Source organism: Lissotriton helveticus, chromosome 4_1 (genome assembly GCF_964261635.1).
Source record: "Lissotriton helveticus chromosome 4_1, aLisHel1.1, whole genome shotgun sequence".
In the NCBI taxonomy this organism is placed as follows: Eukaryota; Metazoa; Chordata; class Amphibia; order Caudata; family Salamandridae; genus Lissotriton; species Lissotriton helveticus.
Window position 1 is genome coordinate 990,560,019 of NC_136063.1, and position 18,389 is coordinate 990,578,407.

The following is an 18,389-nucleotide window of genomic DNA, read 5'->3' on the forward strand; positions in this document are numbered from 1 at the left end:
CTTAATTACCCTACTAAGTTCTTCCCAGCTAACAATTTTTAGCCACCTTGAAATAATGAAAGATTGAGGAAAAACAGTAAGGGTCTTCGCTTAGCCTTGCAGTTTGCAGGCAACTGTTTCATGCTGGTTCATAACTCACTGAGGTGCATTACAAGGAATGAAACATGTGACCTGTAAGTAGGTAACACAAGGATCTTTGCTTTAAAAGTAGTAACACAGTGTGCTGACTACATAAAACACAAACCTGTGACTTACATGGTGCACACGATGCTTTGCAGAAGGCACACTAACGCCCCGTGCTATGCTATCATGAATCAAAGATGTGACTGGATTTTATGCAGATTTCTGTAGCAGTGCATCAAACACCAGAGATAACTTGCTATTGTAATACCTTGGAAATCACTGGACCCACACTGATCTCTACAACAGGTGCTTCAACCCATAAGATATTTTAAAATGTAGTCTGTTTGTAACCAAGTCAGTCAGAATAGATTTACTATCACATTTGTCCTTCTTGTAAATTACCTTTGGACAGAGATTTTAAAATGTAAATGTTTAACTTTAATTTCAGACTCTCCTCCTCATGACTCCACCCTTCATGACTTGATCCCCTTTCTACTGCCACCCACTAACTCCCAGTAGATGACATCCCATAGTAATTGTTCCCATTCTCAGCACTGCTTGAACCCATGTACTATTCTTAATGGTTCTCCCATGCACATTGTTTTGCACTGGCATTTAAGCACAGGCTGCAAGCTTGTGGTAGCTCTGTATGAAAAAACTGCAGCAAATGCAATAGGCGCTTGATCCTACGTGTGGCAGATGCTCCAGTAAAACCGAAGGCTTCTGTGGCTCTGACTCAAAGGCTTCGATAAGCCTGTTAGTGGTGGACACTAAACATTCGGGATGTTCCTACTGCACATCTGAGATTAGACAGGTAGTACCTTCCCACCTGGGGTGTAAGCTCCCATGATGTTTGGTCTGTGCCTCCACTCATTCATCAATCCATGCATTAATTCATTGTGCTAGGATAGGGACAAGCAAGTCCCATTGCTCATATACTATGGTCAACAATTAAACATTTCTGTTTCTAAATCCATTTCCCCGTCTATATATTCTAAACATGCATCCTTTATATATTTTATATATATATATATATATATATATATATATATATATATATATATATATATATATTATATATATATTATATATTATATCAGTCATCCATGCATCCACTGATCAATCTGATACATATTTCACAAGCAAGTACAGTTGTCTCCCCTTTCCGCCACACCCTGTGTGCATGTATCCTGTCTGTTGTAGTCTGTCTACATGCATGTTGTTGAGTCCAATTGCAGGAGACAGAGCTTAATGTGTGCTGGGGGTAGCAGGCGGTCAGCAACTGCTCTCATTATAGGTCTTGTCTGAGACAGCACATGCACGGCATTCCCTCTCGCTTGGGAAGAGAGGTTGTATACAACAAGGATCTTGTAGATGGCTTATATCTCAACATTTGTTGGCTAGCCACTCTTATTTGCTACCTTCTAGTTTGCTAGTGCATGCTGGCTTCACTCCTGTTCTTTAAATTGGAGCATAGACCGCGTATCAATTGCTTCAGCTGGATTGCTCTCCTTCTGCTGAACACGCTGTAAATGATCTACTTTCATTTTTCCTTCTTCTCTGTTGCCCTTGTTGGACATCCTGCCATTTGTGACTATGTTTTATTGTGGCACACACACTTCAAAGGACCCATTTCTCCTTTGAAATAGATGTCTGTGACAAAAGATGTTATATGTTTTATTGTGACAACCGATCTTATCTGCTTCCAAATGTATTTTCAGTAAGACATAGGTGCAATTGCTTTCTTAATAGGATAGGACTGTTTTGCCAAATGTGTTTCTTTTTTATGCATTTAAAGATTAACTGATTTGCTAAAAATCATAGGGGTCTTGTGCTAAGACCTAACAGGCAAAGGCAATAGGTGTCATATTTGAGACGATTGGCTCTGACAATGCCTTTTATTCATGCTCTACGGCATGGGCATAGCCGACTTTGGCAATGTTGCTGTTTACCAGTGTGGTTGCTGTGCAGCTGGCTAAAACTAATAAAGATAATAAAAAGAGTATGATGCACCCAGTGCTAAATCACTTTTAAAAACAAAAGCACATTACTGGTGGCTGTGTCATGGAACGTCTTAAAATTAGTTTAAGCCATGCTGCATTGGCGACAAAACATTGCCAAAGGCAATAGCTCTTGGCAATTGCATAGGCAAGACCTATTGGCTTTGCCATTGCTTGTTGGGGACTGGGATTTATCATTCATCATCAGGCTAGTTGGCCTTGGCATTCGGCAACATTGGCATTTAGCAGTAGTGATCTCTGCCCCTAAGAAAGCCTTTGCACCCTTGCCCTTATCTTTGTAGATTGGAAGCCGTGTGTGCCCGGCGCATGGCCCCATGCCTCTTACCTGTCATACTGGTACTGGCTCAGCGTGTGGTCGTAGGGGTAGTAGGCCGCTGCCGCCTGGGTGATGCCCGCGTGCGCTGAACCGCCACCGTCCTTGGAATCGAAGGTGTTCTGCAAACACAGAGAGCGAGGCACGTTTTAAAGGAATCTGTCAGCAATGGCCCTTACAAGCAACGGAAACAAGTGAACCAACAAAAGCAGAGCCCCCATTGGTGCCCAGAGGTGGAGCTTGGACGGGAATCCGCCGAGCAGGAACTAAATGCTCTGACGTGTTTTTGAAGTGTTTTGGGGGCTTGAGCCTGGGCAGAGGAAGCTTGAGCGCTTTACAACAGAAACAGTGAACGTTAAAAAATGTTGGTGGGCGCTTAGACATTAAGTGGTGTCCAGAATCACAGTGTTGAGTCGAAGTCCGATTCGGACCTGCTTCCCCATGTTCCAGGGTAGGCAGCTCTGGGCACTAGGCCACATCTCATCCGCCATCAAAGTTACACAGATTTACCGATTGTTTAGCTACATGTAGGTTAAAAATCAAACAAAAGTCATATTAAACTAAGTACAACTAGACGACGTATAATGAATTTGACTTTATACATGTGCCCAAACAGCTGAAACCAGAGGCTTGCGTCAACAAAAAATGAAAAAGGCTTAGACAACAACTTCCCCATTCCCCGAACAACGCCCGCCCCTCAACCTCTTCACCTAAGTTCGCGCCATATTACATCCGTCAATTAAACTTCGTGTATTAGTTCGCAGCAGGTGCTCTGGTCGTGTGTGGGAGACGGCGTGTTTTTCTTTGACGACTCGCCCCTCAGCAGGCAGGTCATTACTTCGCTGTCCCATCGTTATTTATTTCCTACACACTGCGCGCTTTAGAATCGACCATCTGCCCGGAACCTCCCCCCTTTACAAGCTCGCGTTACACTTTCAGCACCTTGAACAGCGCCACACACGGACGTCATATGGCGGGGCCTTTTGAAGGAACACACGGATTGAATGAAAGATGGGGGATTTGTATAGTTTGAGGGACCTCGGAGTTCATTCAGGTAATCTGCAAGCTAAGTTCCTTCGTGGGACCAGGGTGTGGGGGAGAAAAACAATAACTAATAGTACAAAAATAACACACGATGAACCACTACAAAAAGTGACAAGCTGAATACCGGGACCCTCCTTGTACAGCCCAGATCAGACGGGGGTGAATAAAATGAAGGCCCCCACGCATCCGGCATGAAGTGAGTGTGTGCGCGTGACATCAGCGCACCCTGTGGGTGGGGCACTCCTTGTGCAGCTGACCTTGTAGTGGGTGAATCTCTTGCAGTGGTTGCCCGGCCCTACTCAGTCAGAATGTGTGTGTGTGTGGGGGGTTCTATACTCCCTTGGAGTGGGGCGCCTCTTTCAGCTCTGACCTGGCACCGGGTGTCACTCTTGCAGTGTCGCAGGTTGTGCATGCTGTTGGCTGGCAGTGCGTGTGTCTCACTCACTCGGTTCAGCTGGTACCCCTATCTGCATGCAGTGAAGTCCTCACCTCGGCCCTCCCTGCAGTGCCGTGCTGGCAGCCCGGATCTAACTCTGTGAAAGTGTCACAGTTCATGCCCCCTGTCTGCATGGAGCAAGTGTGGGGGATCATGTATGACACACTCTGTGAAAGTGTGGCATCTGATGCCCCTGTATGCATGCAGTGATGCGCGCGGCCTCTGCCAGCCCCGCAGGCCTGTACTGGAGACTCGGAGTTGGCACACTGTGCGGCTCTCCCTCGAGCGTGCCCGGCCTCCTCACACCCCGTGCAGGCACACGCACCCCCACACTTACCAGAGAGTAGAAGGCGGGCGCCTCGGCGCCGTAGGTCACGTAGTTGCCGTAGCCCTGCGCCGAGGGGTAGGGGCTGCCGTAGACCCCCAGGGCGGCCGCCGAGGTCAGCTCGTGGCGAGCCGTGGCCAGCAGACGGCTCTCATACACCGGGCAGTAGACGGGGGTCTGCGCCGAGGCCCCGGCCCCGGCCTCGGACAGGCCCCGGCCGCCGGACTCGCAGCAGGTGGTCAGGGAGTTGGTGGTCATCAGGAACTGGAGGGAAAGAGAGAGAGAGAGAGTGGCGTAAAGTGAGAGCGGAGACATGGCCTGAGCGAGAGAGCACCCTACTGACACACTCAGGGAGGAGAGACTGGTGATAGAGCCGGGGCAGGCCTCAGATAACTCTCTGGAGCAGTCAGGCTGGGGGGCTCCGAGGGGGCGAGCAGACTAGAGGCAGGAGAGGGGTGCAGGGTGAGATCAGAGGGGGGCATTCAGCGAGAGCACACTGGCACACTCGGGCATGAGGGGGTGGGGGTAAGACCAGAGAGCCCATGGAGCAGATCCCGGGTAAGTCACACTGGGACAGCAGAGGAGTGCAGGGAGTGGCAGGGAGAGGGTGAGAGAGAGGGGCTCAGGTGGCAGAGACAGCGAGAGGGGTCAGAGCAGCGGCGGTGTCACACGTGGGCAGCGAAGAGGGCGGGGCGAGAGAAGTTGGGAACAGAGGTGTGACATTCACTGGAAGATTGCCAGTGATGGGGAGAGAGGGGTGCTAGTGACGGGGGCAGAGAAGGGTTAAAGCAGCAACACGCGATGGGTCGGTGGCACTGACACACCTGGACAGCCGATGAGGAGGGGTGGGGGAGCGGATTTCACGAGAGAGAGTGTAAGAGCAGAGGTGTTGTCCCAGACACAGCTGGAGCATCCCTAGCACGGGCACACTCGGGCAGAAGAAGAGGGCAGAGAGGAGAGGAGAAAACCAGGTGTGGTTTGCACCAAGAGGTCACTGTCAGCACAGACTCGTGAGCACAGGGCGCCCAGGGGGTTAAAGAAAGGTGTTAGAAGCCAGCAAAATAAGTTCACTGGTACTGACAGGCGAGGACAGGAGGGGCAGGGAGAGGGCGAGAGATGTGTGGTCTGACGCTCAGTGAGGGCTTTCTAACACACTCGTGCCGCTGAGGTTAGAGAGGGTCTAGAGAAGAGGGTGCAGGAGAAGCTGACCAGCGCCGGCGGGTGGGGGCGGGGGGGGGGCAGAGATGTGGTTAGGACTGAGGTTACTGCAAGCGACATACTAGGTAAACAGAGAGGAGGAAGGGGGCTGAGGGTGAGGCCTAGAGCAGAGTTCAGTGGTGCTAACACTCTAGGCAGACTGAAGATGGGGGCGCGGAGGTCTGAGGTCAGACTGAAGATGGGGGCGCGGAGGTCTGAGGTCAGACTGAAGATGGGGGCTCGGAGGTCTGCGCTCACAGACCTGGCATAAAGGGGAGGGGGGCAGTGAGACTAACACACTTCGACAGTTGAGAGCTGCACAGAGAGGGTGCGATCAGAGTCGTGGCCTTCAGTGAGAGAGCTGGCAGGTACAAAGGGAAGTGCTTGGAAGCGGCTAGAAGCACGTAACGAAGGTCATAGGCACAGTACACAGAGACAGGGATAGAGGAGAAGAGCATAACATGAGCTCGCTGGTACTGACACTCGGACACGGGTTCAAGGCGCCCGCAGCAGGACCTCACTGACACACTGGGAGAGGGAGAGCAGAAAGGAGTCCTGGTGGAGGCAGCGTCGATGCTGCTGATACACGGGACAGCAGAAAGAAACACGGGAGAGGTGCGGAGGGCAGAGGCAGCCGCGCACTTAGAGCTCATTCGTACTGATACACAAATAAGGGGTGGGGGGGGGCTTGAGAGAGAAGATTGAATCATTATGCTAGGATCATTAAATATAGTGAGGAAATATGGCAGAGGATGTGTCGGTTAGAATCAAAAAGTGTTTGCAAGATTCACAGAAAATGTTCAGGTAGCCAGAAAAGCGTGTATGCTGGTGTATGTGCTATGTACCTAAGTTTGTACCTGCTGCTTTGGGTATCAGTGTGTATCATTGTATATGAACTGCAGTATTTACATATCTGTGTGTAGCCGTTGGATTGTTCTTGTGTGATTGCCTGCATGTGTGAATATGTTGATATCTGTGGAAGAATGTGTGTTTGTGCGTCAAAGATACTGTTTTAGTGTGTGTTTAATAGCTGTATCTCTTTATTTGTAGATTTCTGTTTCTTCCCTCAAGCAAGCCTGTAGCTGTGTGGTTTCCTACTTATGCGTGCTGTCTCTGAGTACGTGTATTTCTGAGCGAGAATGTGGTGTTTGTGGGACAAGAGCTGTTTCTGTCTGTGGCACTGTCATTGTGTGCTGGTGGGTGTCTCGAAATGTCTCTAGCTCTGTATTTACTGCTGTATGCGCTTCTCTGAGTGAATCTCTATGTGCAATTGTGTGTTACTTTAAGTGGGTCTCTATCGGTGTGTGTACCTATGCATGTTTAATGCATGCAAACCACACACATGCACTCATGCACGCTGTCAGCTATATGAGTCATACACCGAATCCATAGATATACACGCTTGTCAGTGACATGTAATTACTGTATGCACTTTCAGCTCTTTTAGGCCCCAGGACTTAAATTGCAATAAATAACCCTCTAGAAAACAAAGAAATACTTCAAAATACATATTTAGGCTACTACAGGCCACCCCACCCAGACAAATCTGGATTGCCTCTTTCCGAATTCAATTGTTTTGTGTTACCTGTGAACAAAAACAAAGCATGCAGGGCTGGGGACTGAACCAGTACTCCCCATGTACCCTCTCCCTCCTTCCTACTTACCCACTCCTTCCCAGGTTCCCTCTCCCTCCTGCATACTCAACCACTCCTTCCCAGGTTCCCTCTCCCTCCCTCCTACTCACCCACTCTTCTTCAGGCACCCTCTCCCTCCTTCTGGCTAACTCAGTCCTTCCCAGGTACCCTCTCCCTCCCTCCGGCTCACCCACTTCTTCCCAAGTACCCTCTCCCCCCCTTCTGACTCACCAAGTCCGTCCCAGGTACCCTCTCCACGCCTCTGGCTCACGCAGTTCTCCCAGGTACCCTCTCCCTCCCTCCGGCTCACCCACTCCTCCTCAGGCACCCTCTCCCTCCTTCTGGCTCACCCAGTCCGTCCCAGGTACCCTCTCCCTGCCTCTGGCTCACCCACTCCTCCTCAGGCACCCTCTCCCTCCTTCTGGCTCACCCAGTCCGTCCCAGGTACCCTCTCCCTGCCTCTGGCTCACGCAGTTCTCCCGGGTACCATCTCCTTCCTTCTGACTCGCCCAGCCCTCCTCAGCCTCCACCCAACCCTGCGATCAGCCCCGCGGCCGCCTTACCTGCGGTGCCGAGGAGTAGGGGTATCCGAACTGGGGGTAGGACATGGTCCGGCGCCGGGATCCGAGGAGAGGCGTCTGTTGTGCGCCACCGCAGCCTTCTCTGTGCGGAGGCCACTGGAGCGCGCCGAGGCCTCCCGGCCGCTTATAGGAGGAAGCAGAACACCATCTTTAATTTATTTACACGCAGCCCAAACTTTTTTTCCCCAAAGACAGCGCGAGGGAGGGAGGGGGGGGCCGGTGCGCACGCTTCTGTGTTTTGTACAAAGAGAAAGCGCCAGGAATACAGACGGGTCTGCAGAACTGAAACATAACAATGGGAATACATAAAAAAAAACACACAAAATTTACAGGAAATGACCGAAAAAACACTCCCAGCCCCGCCTCAGAGGCATCTTTTCCTAAAGATCCCCTCATGCTTCGCAAGCTGCGCCCTCTTCGGTGTGCTAAGCTTGTCACAGTTATGTTTCATATTTTTGGGGTGGAAAGCTCAATTTTGGTACACGACACGAACTGGCGCCCCGGGGAGTCACGGGACAGAGCATGTGGCCCCCGTTATTGGCGCCAAAGTGACTGCGGACGGCTTCTTTGATTTCTTAGCCTCTCCCTCGACCCAACTAATGATTTTTTCCTTTACTCACTGAAGGATGGAGAGCGCTTTTAATTAGAAATTAATTAATGAGCAGCCGCTTCTTCCCTCCCCGCTGCTATAATTAGTCTCAATTACAAATGAGACATGTGAAGGGGACACGCGAGTGAGTGCGTTTAAGACTTAATCAGGAGTCAAAACGTGGCACTAACGGGGCCATAAACAACGAGGTGTGGAGTGGGGAGACCCCGGGAACTGCAGCAGGCGCCGCGCCTCTAGGCGCATATCGGAACATAGCGACCGGTGACGAAACGGGACTTTTTACAGTTCGAGCGAGAGGGGAAGCCGCCCTGGTTGGAGTCCCTATGCCAATTCCAATGTGCACTTACAAACGAATGGTTTTGCACTCTATTACACATTTCAGTCGACCAGCTACTAATGGTTTCTCAGGGATGCAGCTGAGGAATATAGCTTTTTGCACCTTGTATTACATATGTCCACAGTTGCAAAAAAAGTATATTCTACTCGTTTTGATTTAGACATTGAATTCCATGCACCACTTTAAACAAACATTTAGATGAGGTAACTCACAAAATATATATATGCATTGCTGCACCAATTCATTAAATGCCACGAAATCCGTTTCACGGCTGATGGGCCATGTACACATCATTTGTAACTGGTCAACTACAATCTCCCGCAGGACACTGTGAAATGCAACATCTCAGTATTTTAACTGCATCCAGGTGATCGCTGCCGGGCTTTGCATCTCCAAGTGCCAAAACAGTTTATCCCAAATGCTCCTAGCAATAAAAAGTACCCGACTTCCGCAGAACGGCCAGACACCTGAACGCTTTAAGGTGTAGTTTTTTTTCTTTACTATTAGTAAACGGATTCCAGAGAGAAGCTATAAATATTTAGTGTTCTCGGCGCCGGGCAGAGGGAGCGCTTCTCATGTCAGCACACAATTATAAACAGAGGATTTCATGATATATATATAAAAAAATGAGGCTGGGGGTCAGGTGTGAATGGGGAGTCCCGGGAAGCTCGGCGTGGACTTACTGCTTAAATGATAAAGAAACACCTCTAACCACACACCGAGGGGTTTTCGGGGAAGAAAACACAAAAGATGAACAAACATCACCTTTCTGCACTTTACCCCGCGATTATAGTGCATTAGACACCGTGCGCCGGGAAAGGGGGAATACAGACAGAGAAGAACCAGCAGTGCCTTCATGTATCACCTGCAGTTCGCTTCCTTTCAATAATGTTTTCCATTCAATTGGATATCCTGGGTTTGTAGTCTCCGCTAAAACCAACCATATTTAATGTAACGCTTTCTTTGCATGCTGTGCATTAGCAAATGTGGAAACTAGACACCAAGTCACGTATGCTAAAAGTCACTGGAAGCAGAATATGTACAGAACCATGTAATACATTGTATTTACACACACACACACGCACCACCACCGTACCACAACAACCGTCCCATTTGCATTGGCTACTTTTTGATGCCTCTTAGCTCAGAAGACACCTCAGCGGGTTGCGCACTGGCTGCCCAACACCCATGTCAAATGGGCAGTTTCAGGACAAATCCCAACGAGCCAAGAGAGCATTTATTTGTTGGGAAGCCGAAGACCGGACTAGTTTCGGAATAGATGACAATAATACCTGCTGTGCTCAGTGCCTCGAGGCCACACGGAGCTCGAAAGCGCTGCAGCTACTGACCATTTGTATTCTGCACACTATTATCGCTGCCCTTCCGAAGTGAACAAAACGTGACCCGTTTTGTGGCGCTACAACTTGTAACTAAGGCGGCAAGAAGCCTTTCAGCCGGTGACGTGCGCTATATGCACATGAGCTTTACTGTCGCACAAAAAACAATTATTATGAGCGCCATGAAGCTTCTTAAGTGCGTTGTGCAACTTATTTTTATTAATATTATTTTTTGGCGGGGGGCGAAGGGGGACACCGGCGACTGCACACCGGCGCCTCGGCTCTGGGCGCCTCGCGGGAGCTTCTTGGCGCTGCATTCTTTGGCGCGCGCGTCCCCGGGGGGATGGGTTGGTACACCCCGCGTGCAGACCGGCTCCGAGGAGGGGAGGTGCGCGCGCACGTGCAGCGCCCGGGGGCATTCTCTAATTAATGATGAGGACCCCCCACTCCCGCCCCAGCTGCGGGGCTCGGCCCCCTCGGGGCCGCCTCCCTCCGCTGACAGCTCGGTTGAGGGTGATTGATGACTGCCCCGAGACCACGCAGCACACCGGAGAGTGTCCGCGCCGTAATTGCTTTAATTTACAGATGCGCAGCGCACGTGTCTCTGATTGAGTCACCGCGCGGCAGGCGGCCGACCAGGGCGCGCGCCCCCGGAAGCAAGTGCGGGTACAACATGTGTAGGGGCTGTGCAGCAGGGGCGGGCTGCATAGACACGCGTCCCTATAGAGACGCCATGTTATTCTGGGATGCCTTAGGCCCGGACACCGCTTCTGTTACTGCCTCAACTGTACCAAAACAGGACCCCAAACTACAGAGCGTCTCTAGCAGCTCCTGGGTGCTTAAGACCTCGTAGGAGACAAGACGCCTCGGACACGGGCCTAAAAGCCTCTTTCTACATTCGGAGGAAGATATCTCCTGTGTTTTTAAAGAAAAGGGTGGCTTTGCATTCCTCCCTGGGATGAACTCGAATTGTGATGTTGTGCTGCGTCAATGCCAGGTCACGCACCGACTGACTTCCTCGTTTGGGTGCCACTGGGCGGCAGATGTCCTGTGGGCACAAGCTGGGCATAAAGTCACGCCTGCAAGGTCGACTCCGCACCTGTACATCCATCTCCATGCAACTTTGTGTGTCTCGCTGTGCTAGTGAACACTGACAACCTCAGGCGTGGTGCAAGTAAACTGTCAAACCATGAACACTTTATGTGAACAGACACCCTGCGCCCTCCTAGTGTTAGTGAACCCGCACACGAGCCCCTCCTGACCAGTGTGGCCTAGTTGTACTCGTAAACACTCACAGGTGAGGGTCAACCCTCCTGATGGCCTTGTACTCGTGAACACACTTTGTGGCCTTGTAGTACTTGTGACCACACTTCATGGGCTTCTTACACCAGTAAACACTGGCACGTGTGGGCTTGCTGTACAATTGAGCAATCACACCCTTTGGCCTCGTTGTACTAGTAAATACTCACGCCTTGGGGCCACAGTGAAACAGATAATGTGGTCTCTTTGTACTTGTAAACACCTACATCTTGATTTGATGGCTATGTTTACGGTATGCATACTTTGCCCACTGAACATAATCGACAAGGCCGCACTGGCCTTCAATTCAGTGCCGTAGCTTGCGTTTGGTGCAGCAGGTTCAGTGGCACCGGGATCACAAGCCCGAGAGGGCAGCTGTACCATGATCATTGCTGCATTTCACGGTTCAGACAGAGCATTTCCTTCCTTGCACATGGCCCCATGACACACTGGCTACGATAATGCTTCTAGTCGCACTAAACAGCGCTAGAGTTTGCTAAGTATTCAAACACAGATGGAACAAAGCATGAGAGACCCTTCTCACATTTAACTAGCATTATCTGTACACTCTGCTTGAACGATGAGACCTAAAAAAAACCCCGTCGAAAACATTTCAACAACTTAAAAAGTTTCCGTAGTTTATTAAAGAAATAATTTCCGAGCACACTTCAGTCTTTGGGTCTGGACATATAACTGTCGTGAAATTTTAGATTTGACTATGAATGCACTTATTCGTGGAAACGGGGCACACTATATTGGGATTTTACTCATAAAATACAAAGTGATAAATAGTTTCTCATTGAATTAAAAAAGTGCCACATTATTAACCGAATGTTGGCAAAGTTTCCACCAAGAAACGTTGTGTGGATCTGCCTCACTACCCGCTTTGAAATGTAAATATCTTTTAAATAGAAACGTTGATACGTTTGAAGTGTGTCTAGGTGCGACACTTTTACTTCACGAGTCAAGGAGTATAATTCGAGCATGACTGGATAGTAAAAGTAACAAATAAAAACAAGACTGGCCAGTGACAGTAGTACTGGCAACTTCGGGAAGTTTTGAAGAGTGGTCACACTAATTTTGCATCGAGCGCATTTTATTTGAATTTAAAACATACCAGAAGACACGTAGTTAGTACGCGCGAGGCATAGTTAAGTCAATATAGTGAGTTAAAAATTCACACTACATCGCAGTCTTTTTGGTACTTTATGTTTAGCTCGTAAATATGTAACGCTGTGTATAGTGCATCAGACCTGGTTTTTACACAAATACTTTTGGCACCAAAACTTGCCCTCCTAAAGTGAGGCCTCGGTGATTTCAACATTTACAACTGCAGGCTGCACAAGTTGCTGTTCTAAACATGTATTCGAAGCCCGGGGCAGTCTAAACATGCAGCAACAACTCAGACACCTGGGGTTTTGATAGCGCAATAAAGTGCACACTCATCTTAGTGCCTCGAGGTGCACACTCGCGCTTTTTCCCCTGCGCCATAGTAGCGATCAGAGACTCTGTGGGGTCAAAGAGTAGTACATCCTAAGGAGCAAGCAGGGGGGCTAACATGCAGAACACACAGCCATCCGGCATTCCACCCCTAGTCGGTATGTAAGAAACTCTTAACTAGTGCAGGTAAAGTTCTCAGATGCTCAAGTCTAGGGAATTATATGCGCTATATTAAATACATAAATAAATAAATAAATACAAAACACAGATACATAAATAAACAACGCACACATTCGTGCTTTGTTCACAAAAGTTTTAAAAGCAGTGTTGAGGTATGAATTAATGAATCCGCCTTTGCTTTGGTATCCAGGTTCCCTCCCTGGTCCATCCTGAGTCAGACCATCTCCTGCTAACGCTGCCCTGTGGGAATCTTACCTAGAGCCCAGGCAGGGGGTTTGCACTCTGCGATGATGAGCTTACAGACTCTGTGACCCTCAATAATATATCTTTTATAATTAAAGATACTTAGGGCACCCAAAACACTATTGAGACCCTGCCCTAGACTGACCACTGAATGAATATCAGTCATTTACTCTGTGCAAGAAGGGCTTGCAGGTCACCTGACACCAACCCCTAGACCGTCCCCATGACTGGCTATCAAGGGGTAACCCCAGCCTAAAACTGCAGGCTTTTCAATCTCTTTGAAGGCCCTAACAACCCCTGACACTGTAACAACTCCCTCTGACCAGTGCTTGAAATGGAAAAATGGAAGTGCAGGTACTCTGTTAGAGAGTACCTGCTTGTTTACCAGAAGTGCCGGTACTCTCCAATTAAAAGTATAGCTTTTCTCTTGAGAAGTGCCGGTACTCTCCCTCTCAAAATAAAAAGTACCGGACATTACCAGCCCATTTAAAGCACTGCCTCTAACCCTATACAGGACTGACCCGACAGGAATCGCCCCACTCTCTGGAAGACATGCTTAGAGACCTCCGACTCCGGGACAGCCAGGAGACCCTATACCGGGCTGAGCGTGGCACTACAGGGCGTTACTCTCTGAAAGCGGCACTTACAGAAACATTCCACCCGAAAGTCCCCCTTTCTCTTCCCCCACCTGATCCACCGAGCCAGGGTCGGCTCTTCCTTTCGGAGGCAGAGCCCCTGCCCTCCCACCCTCCTCCCCACTCCCTCGCGCCCCTCGCCCGCTGGACCCCCTCTCGCCCCTCACCTGGGGTCCTCTGCGGTCGAGCTCAGCTACTCCCTGCCGACGCGGGGCTGCCCATGGCCGCTCTCGGGCGCTGCTGGCGAGGGGCGGCTCGGGAGCGCTGCCGGAGACATGGCGCCGGGCACCTGAGCGCGGGGGTAGTGCCTCGAGTCCCCCGGCGCAGCGCCCGGTGACGTCGGACGGCGCAGCCCAGCGCGCGGCGGCGGCGCTGCCTCTCGCGGACGCCTGGCGGCAGCGTCAGGCGCGCGCGTCAAACTTTGTGTCTCTGCGCGAGCAGACGCGCCTCAGAAGAAGCTCTTCAGTGACCAGAGAATGAATAGGTGGGAGACGGAGGGGGAGGGGGCGGCGCGCTCCCCGCCAGCGCCCCGGCCGCAAACAATAACTTTTATCGATTTCCAAAGGACGCAAATGACCTCCGTTTAACCTAATGATCTACGCGTTCATTAGAATTAACACTCATAATGAATAACAACACTCCAGCGGGGATTGCCAGCGTCGGGGACAGAACCCGTGTCAAGTCTGCCCGACTGTGTAGTCATTTATAGGTCTGTCAACCTCACTTTCTGACCCCTTTCTGTTTGCCTTACTGTCTCTTAATCTGTCTATAACGTCGGTTCTCTGTATGTCTCTCTTGTCTATCTGTTTTTTTGAATCTGCAGGTACCTGTCCCAATTCCTGTTCACTAAACTGTATGTCCGATTGTCTATGTTTGGCCATCATTCTATCTGTCCACCCATGCCCTCTCCATTAGTCTGTCTCTTTATCTGTCCTTCTGTCCGTCCTTTGAATCAATGCCTGTCTTTTTAGATTCTTCGTCCCTTACTGCAAACCCCCCCCCCCCCAAAAGAATACTTTAATGTCCATGTCTGTGTAGTGGCTAACTCTACTTAATATATTTTCCCCACCTCCTACGAATTGACCAACAACCTGCCTCGATCATCCTCCAATCCCATCACAAACATCTTCTGTGACCAAGTGGATGACCCTTAGGCCATTATCGCCTCAACTAATCTGCCCCAGTCCTTTAGTGATGGGTAACCACGATAGGTGTCCAGGCCTCTCGCTTTTCAAACTTTAGCCAAGGTGGATAAGTTTGTAAACTCCTTAAAACTCACCACCCACCAACATTGTTTTCTCCACTTCAGCCCGCCCTCTGTGTGCAACACACATCACCAGAGTATTTTAGCCTACCATCACCTGAAAAAAGAAGATCCCTAGTGATAAGAAACACCACTGCTAAAGATATCCATTGCAGATTTCAGAAACACTTGCAAAACTTAGGTTTATCTAGTGAATGCCCCCACCTTGAATGAAACACTCCTGACTGACTCAATCTGGTTTCCTCCTTCCTTGATGGACTGTAAACACTCTCAGGAATATTACAGAAGAGATGTTCACTGTCAGAGACCAGGGTTAAACTAGCTCATTGATCGTTCTTAATATCTCAGCAAATTTCCGCACATTGACCATAAAACTCTTCTCTATCCAGGACAGCCACGTTCTTTAAGGTCTGGTTACAGACAGCGTTAGCTTTGGCCTCGTTATCTTTTCTCCAAAAAATACAATGAAAAGTGTAACATGAGAGTAGGTTTTGGGTCAGTCCTGATCAGCGTTTGACTTTTAAGTGTTTTTCAAAGTCTGCCACTGCTTAGCTGGGCTGTGCATGAAGGCCATGGCATTTTGAGCATGGTTACATAATACCATTTGTATTTCCATTAAGTTTTGGTGAGGGGGCATTGATTAGTCCTTTGGGTGGACTGAAGGTGTAACATATAGCTTGTACTTGAGATCAGTGTGTCTGCTTTGACATTGATGTATTTACTTTGGTAACCAATGTGGTTTTAATTGCTGATTTAAGGATTTTGTTTAAAAAGACATAAATCCTATTCAAAAGTTTAGTCTGCCAAAGGTACCGTGTTTTTCAATGTGTTGTGCTTTCTATTGATCCACTTCACTATAGGCCCCGGATCCCCCAGCATGCTCCACACCCGCCTCCCCACCGAAACAAGCACTTGGGAACTGGTGGGTTTAAAAAGGCCATGTTTAATTACACTTCATAAACATGACATGTAAATCGTTTATACATTTCTCAAATTATGAGCAACATCCCTCCTTTATTATCAACTCTTCTTCATCAACTTTATTATACGTTTCAGCTTGCATTTATTTTGCTCATAACTTCTTGCTTCCCCCAGCACCAAGGGGCCTTCAGGTTCGCATCCCCCAAGTAAAGATGCCCGCGCCAGGTGCAACCCACCTGCGCCCCCCGAGCGATGGGCCCCAGCCCTCGGGTCCTTGTCCGCCATTTCCAGGGCCCCACCTCTCATCCACCATGCTGCTAGGAGGCTCGTACCTGACGCCCTTGCCTCCCCAGCCGGTGGTCTCCATCCCCCTGCGGAGAGCTTACCCTCTCTCCCCTCAGTGCTGGCGTAGGGAGTGCGCAAGGCGGACTCCACTCCATTTTTCCAGTCTATCAGTGTTCAAATGTCTCTTTTCCGCAACGCACACCTCCAAATCACTGCCTTAAGGGACGGGTGGGTGGGAGATTAAAGCTAGTTGACTAACGGACAGGGAGTGGGCGAGCAGGTCCGGCGCAGGCGGGGAAAGAGGCCGAGTTGCCCGTGACCCAGACCTAAATAGGTCATGGCCTCTGCCCCACGCCCCCACCGGACGTGCGTCACCCCCCCCCCTGACCCGGAAGTACTCCCCAGGCTGGCTGCCCATAGGGCAGCCTCCTGGGACCTAAGGCCAATAGCGGCGTGGTGTGGGCCGGGGGGCCGGGCCCTAAAGGCGGGCTCGTCTAGCCTCGCCCTTGGTATTGTGACAATATGTTGATTGATTATTAAGTTCTTATTTCTACAAAAAATATGTGCATGCACATACGCTTGCATAAAGATACACAAAAAATACTGGCCCTCTGTCAACAATATCTACCATGCAAAAGTTTGCCGTTTAGGCTCCTTAAGTTGTCACCACCTGCAGCACAACTTCATCCTCTGACTTTTTTCATAACATTATTCGTTGATAATGCAGCGTAACTCTGTTAAGGCAGTCTGTTCTACAGAGGGGCCCTGCTCATATTTTCCATGTTTTTTGTAGACCAAGATGTTGCTGCATTATCTGATTTTCATCCTGTGACAGCTGCAATACACACACACACACATGTGCACACACACACGCACACACTGGTAACAATTAATTATCCTAACAAATATTCCAAACTTTTGACTTTCCCAGTACTTGTTATATTTTTCAGGGGGTCGAGGCAGTGTTAAAACGAAAATGTTACACATGGTAACTGCACAGGTAGTGACACCTCATTAAGTGGTGTCAGAAGAATTATCAGTGAGAAGGGTAATATTAGCAACTATTATTTATAGTACTAGAAATCTATCTTTCTCTTAGACATACAAGACCTCTCTCTAAAACACACCCACCTCTCACACGTCTCTCTCCACCCATTTTTGTGAAATTTCTGTCTACTCTGTCTCCCTCAATCTTTTCTATCATATTTGATAGTTCTCTCTCTCCTGTCTGACTCTCACTCTGCTCCCGTATTGCCTTCAATATTCTCCCTCCACTGCTACACACCCAGCACTCTTTCTAACCCACCGCTTCACATTTGATCACTTACCCTTTTCGCACACACTTTCCTGTCCCATATCTTACTTTAACAAACTTTACTTTTTCCCAATACTTTAGTTTCAGCTTCTTCTCCCGCAACTACAGATTGCATCCTTTTAATTCTCACATTTCCTTACTCACTCAATCTCCCTCACTCTCTATTTTAATCTTCCTGTCTCATACTTTATTTGTTTTGAAATATGTCAACCCTTTGTCACACCAAACTCTCATCCATCCTGCTTTCATACGTTCCTCTGTCACATCAGAGTCTTTCCCACAATTTCCTTGCTTTTACTCTCTTAACTCAAACACAGTTCATCCCCTTCTCCTCCCACTTTACTTTGATCGAACACTTGTCTCTGCCACCCTTTTCTCTTATAGCAGCCTTTTTCCTTACCACCATTTGCTCACACAATCCTCCCCTCACTCTCTTTTTATCAAAAACACCTGCATTTACTATTTTAGACTCCAAGTGCAAGATGATTGATTTGTCACAAGGGCTATGCAATCAAAATACGGTCGTTTCTGCATTAACATTTGGATAACATACAATTTTAAATTATTAAAAGGGTTCAAGTAGGTCCTCAGCGTGCATTGAGTCCTCACATAGATGATATTTTTTTCAACTCATTCGCAGAAAGCTGCACTAGGGGGACTCATATTAACCCCGGATTGAGGATTATAGATGCACCCGTGCATGCACCCTAATGGTTTGTCACCTTGGTTTACATATTTACTTGACCAATGTCTATGTCTTACTACGAGCGGGATCTCCTGAACCCTGCAGGAGTTCAACATTTTTTGGGAGGGATTGCCTCACCCACAAATTGCTGTGGCATTCTTCAT

General features: G+C 48.9%; 1 protein-coding gene across 1 annotated transcript in view; it reads right to left on the reverse strand.

Moving 5' to 3' along the window:
* The window catches only part of IRX4 (iroquois homeobox 4), a 105,707-nt gene extending 91,505 nt beyond the window's left edge, over nucleotides 1-14,202 (reverse strand). Inside the window, exons 1-4 of the mRNA XM_078685728.1 lie at nucleotides 13,923-14,202; nucleotides 7,657-7,797; nucleotides 4,275-4,526; nucleotides 2,470-2,579 (exon numbers count right to left, since the gene is read on the reverse strand). Of these exons, the coding sequence (XP_078541854.1) occupies nucleotides 2,470-2,579; nucleotides 4,275-4,526; nucleotides 7,657-7,701 (407 nt within the window). The 5' untranslated portion in view covers nucleotides 7,702-7,797; nucleotides 13,923-14,202. The remainder of the gene's footprint in view (nucleotides 1-2,469; nucleotides 2,580-4,274; nucleotides 4,527-7,656; nucleotides 7,798-13,922) is intronic.
* Between the last annotated feature and the right edge of the window lie 4,187 nt (nucleotides 14,203-18,389).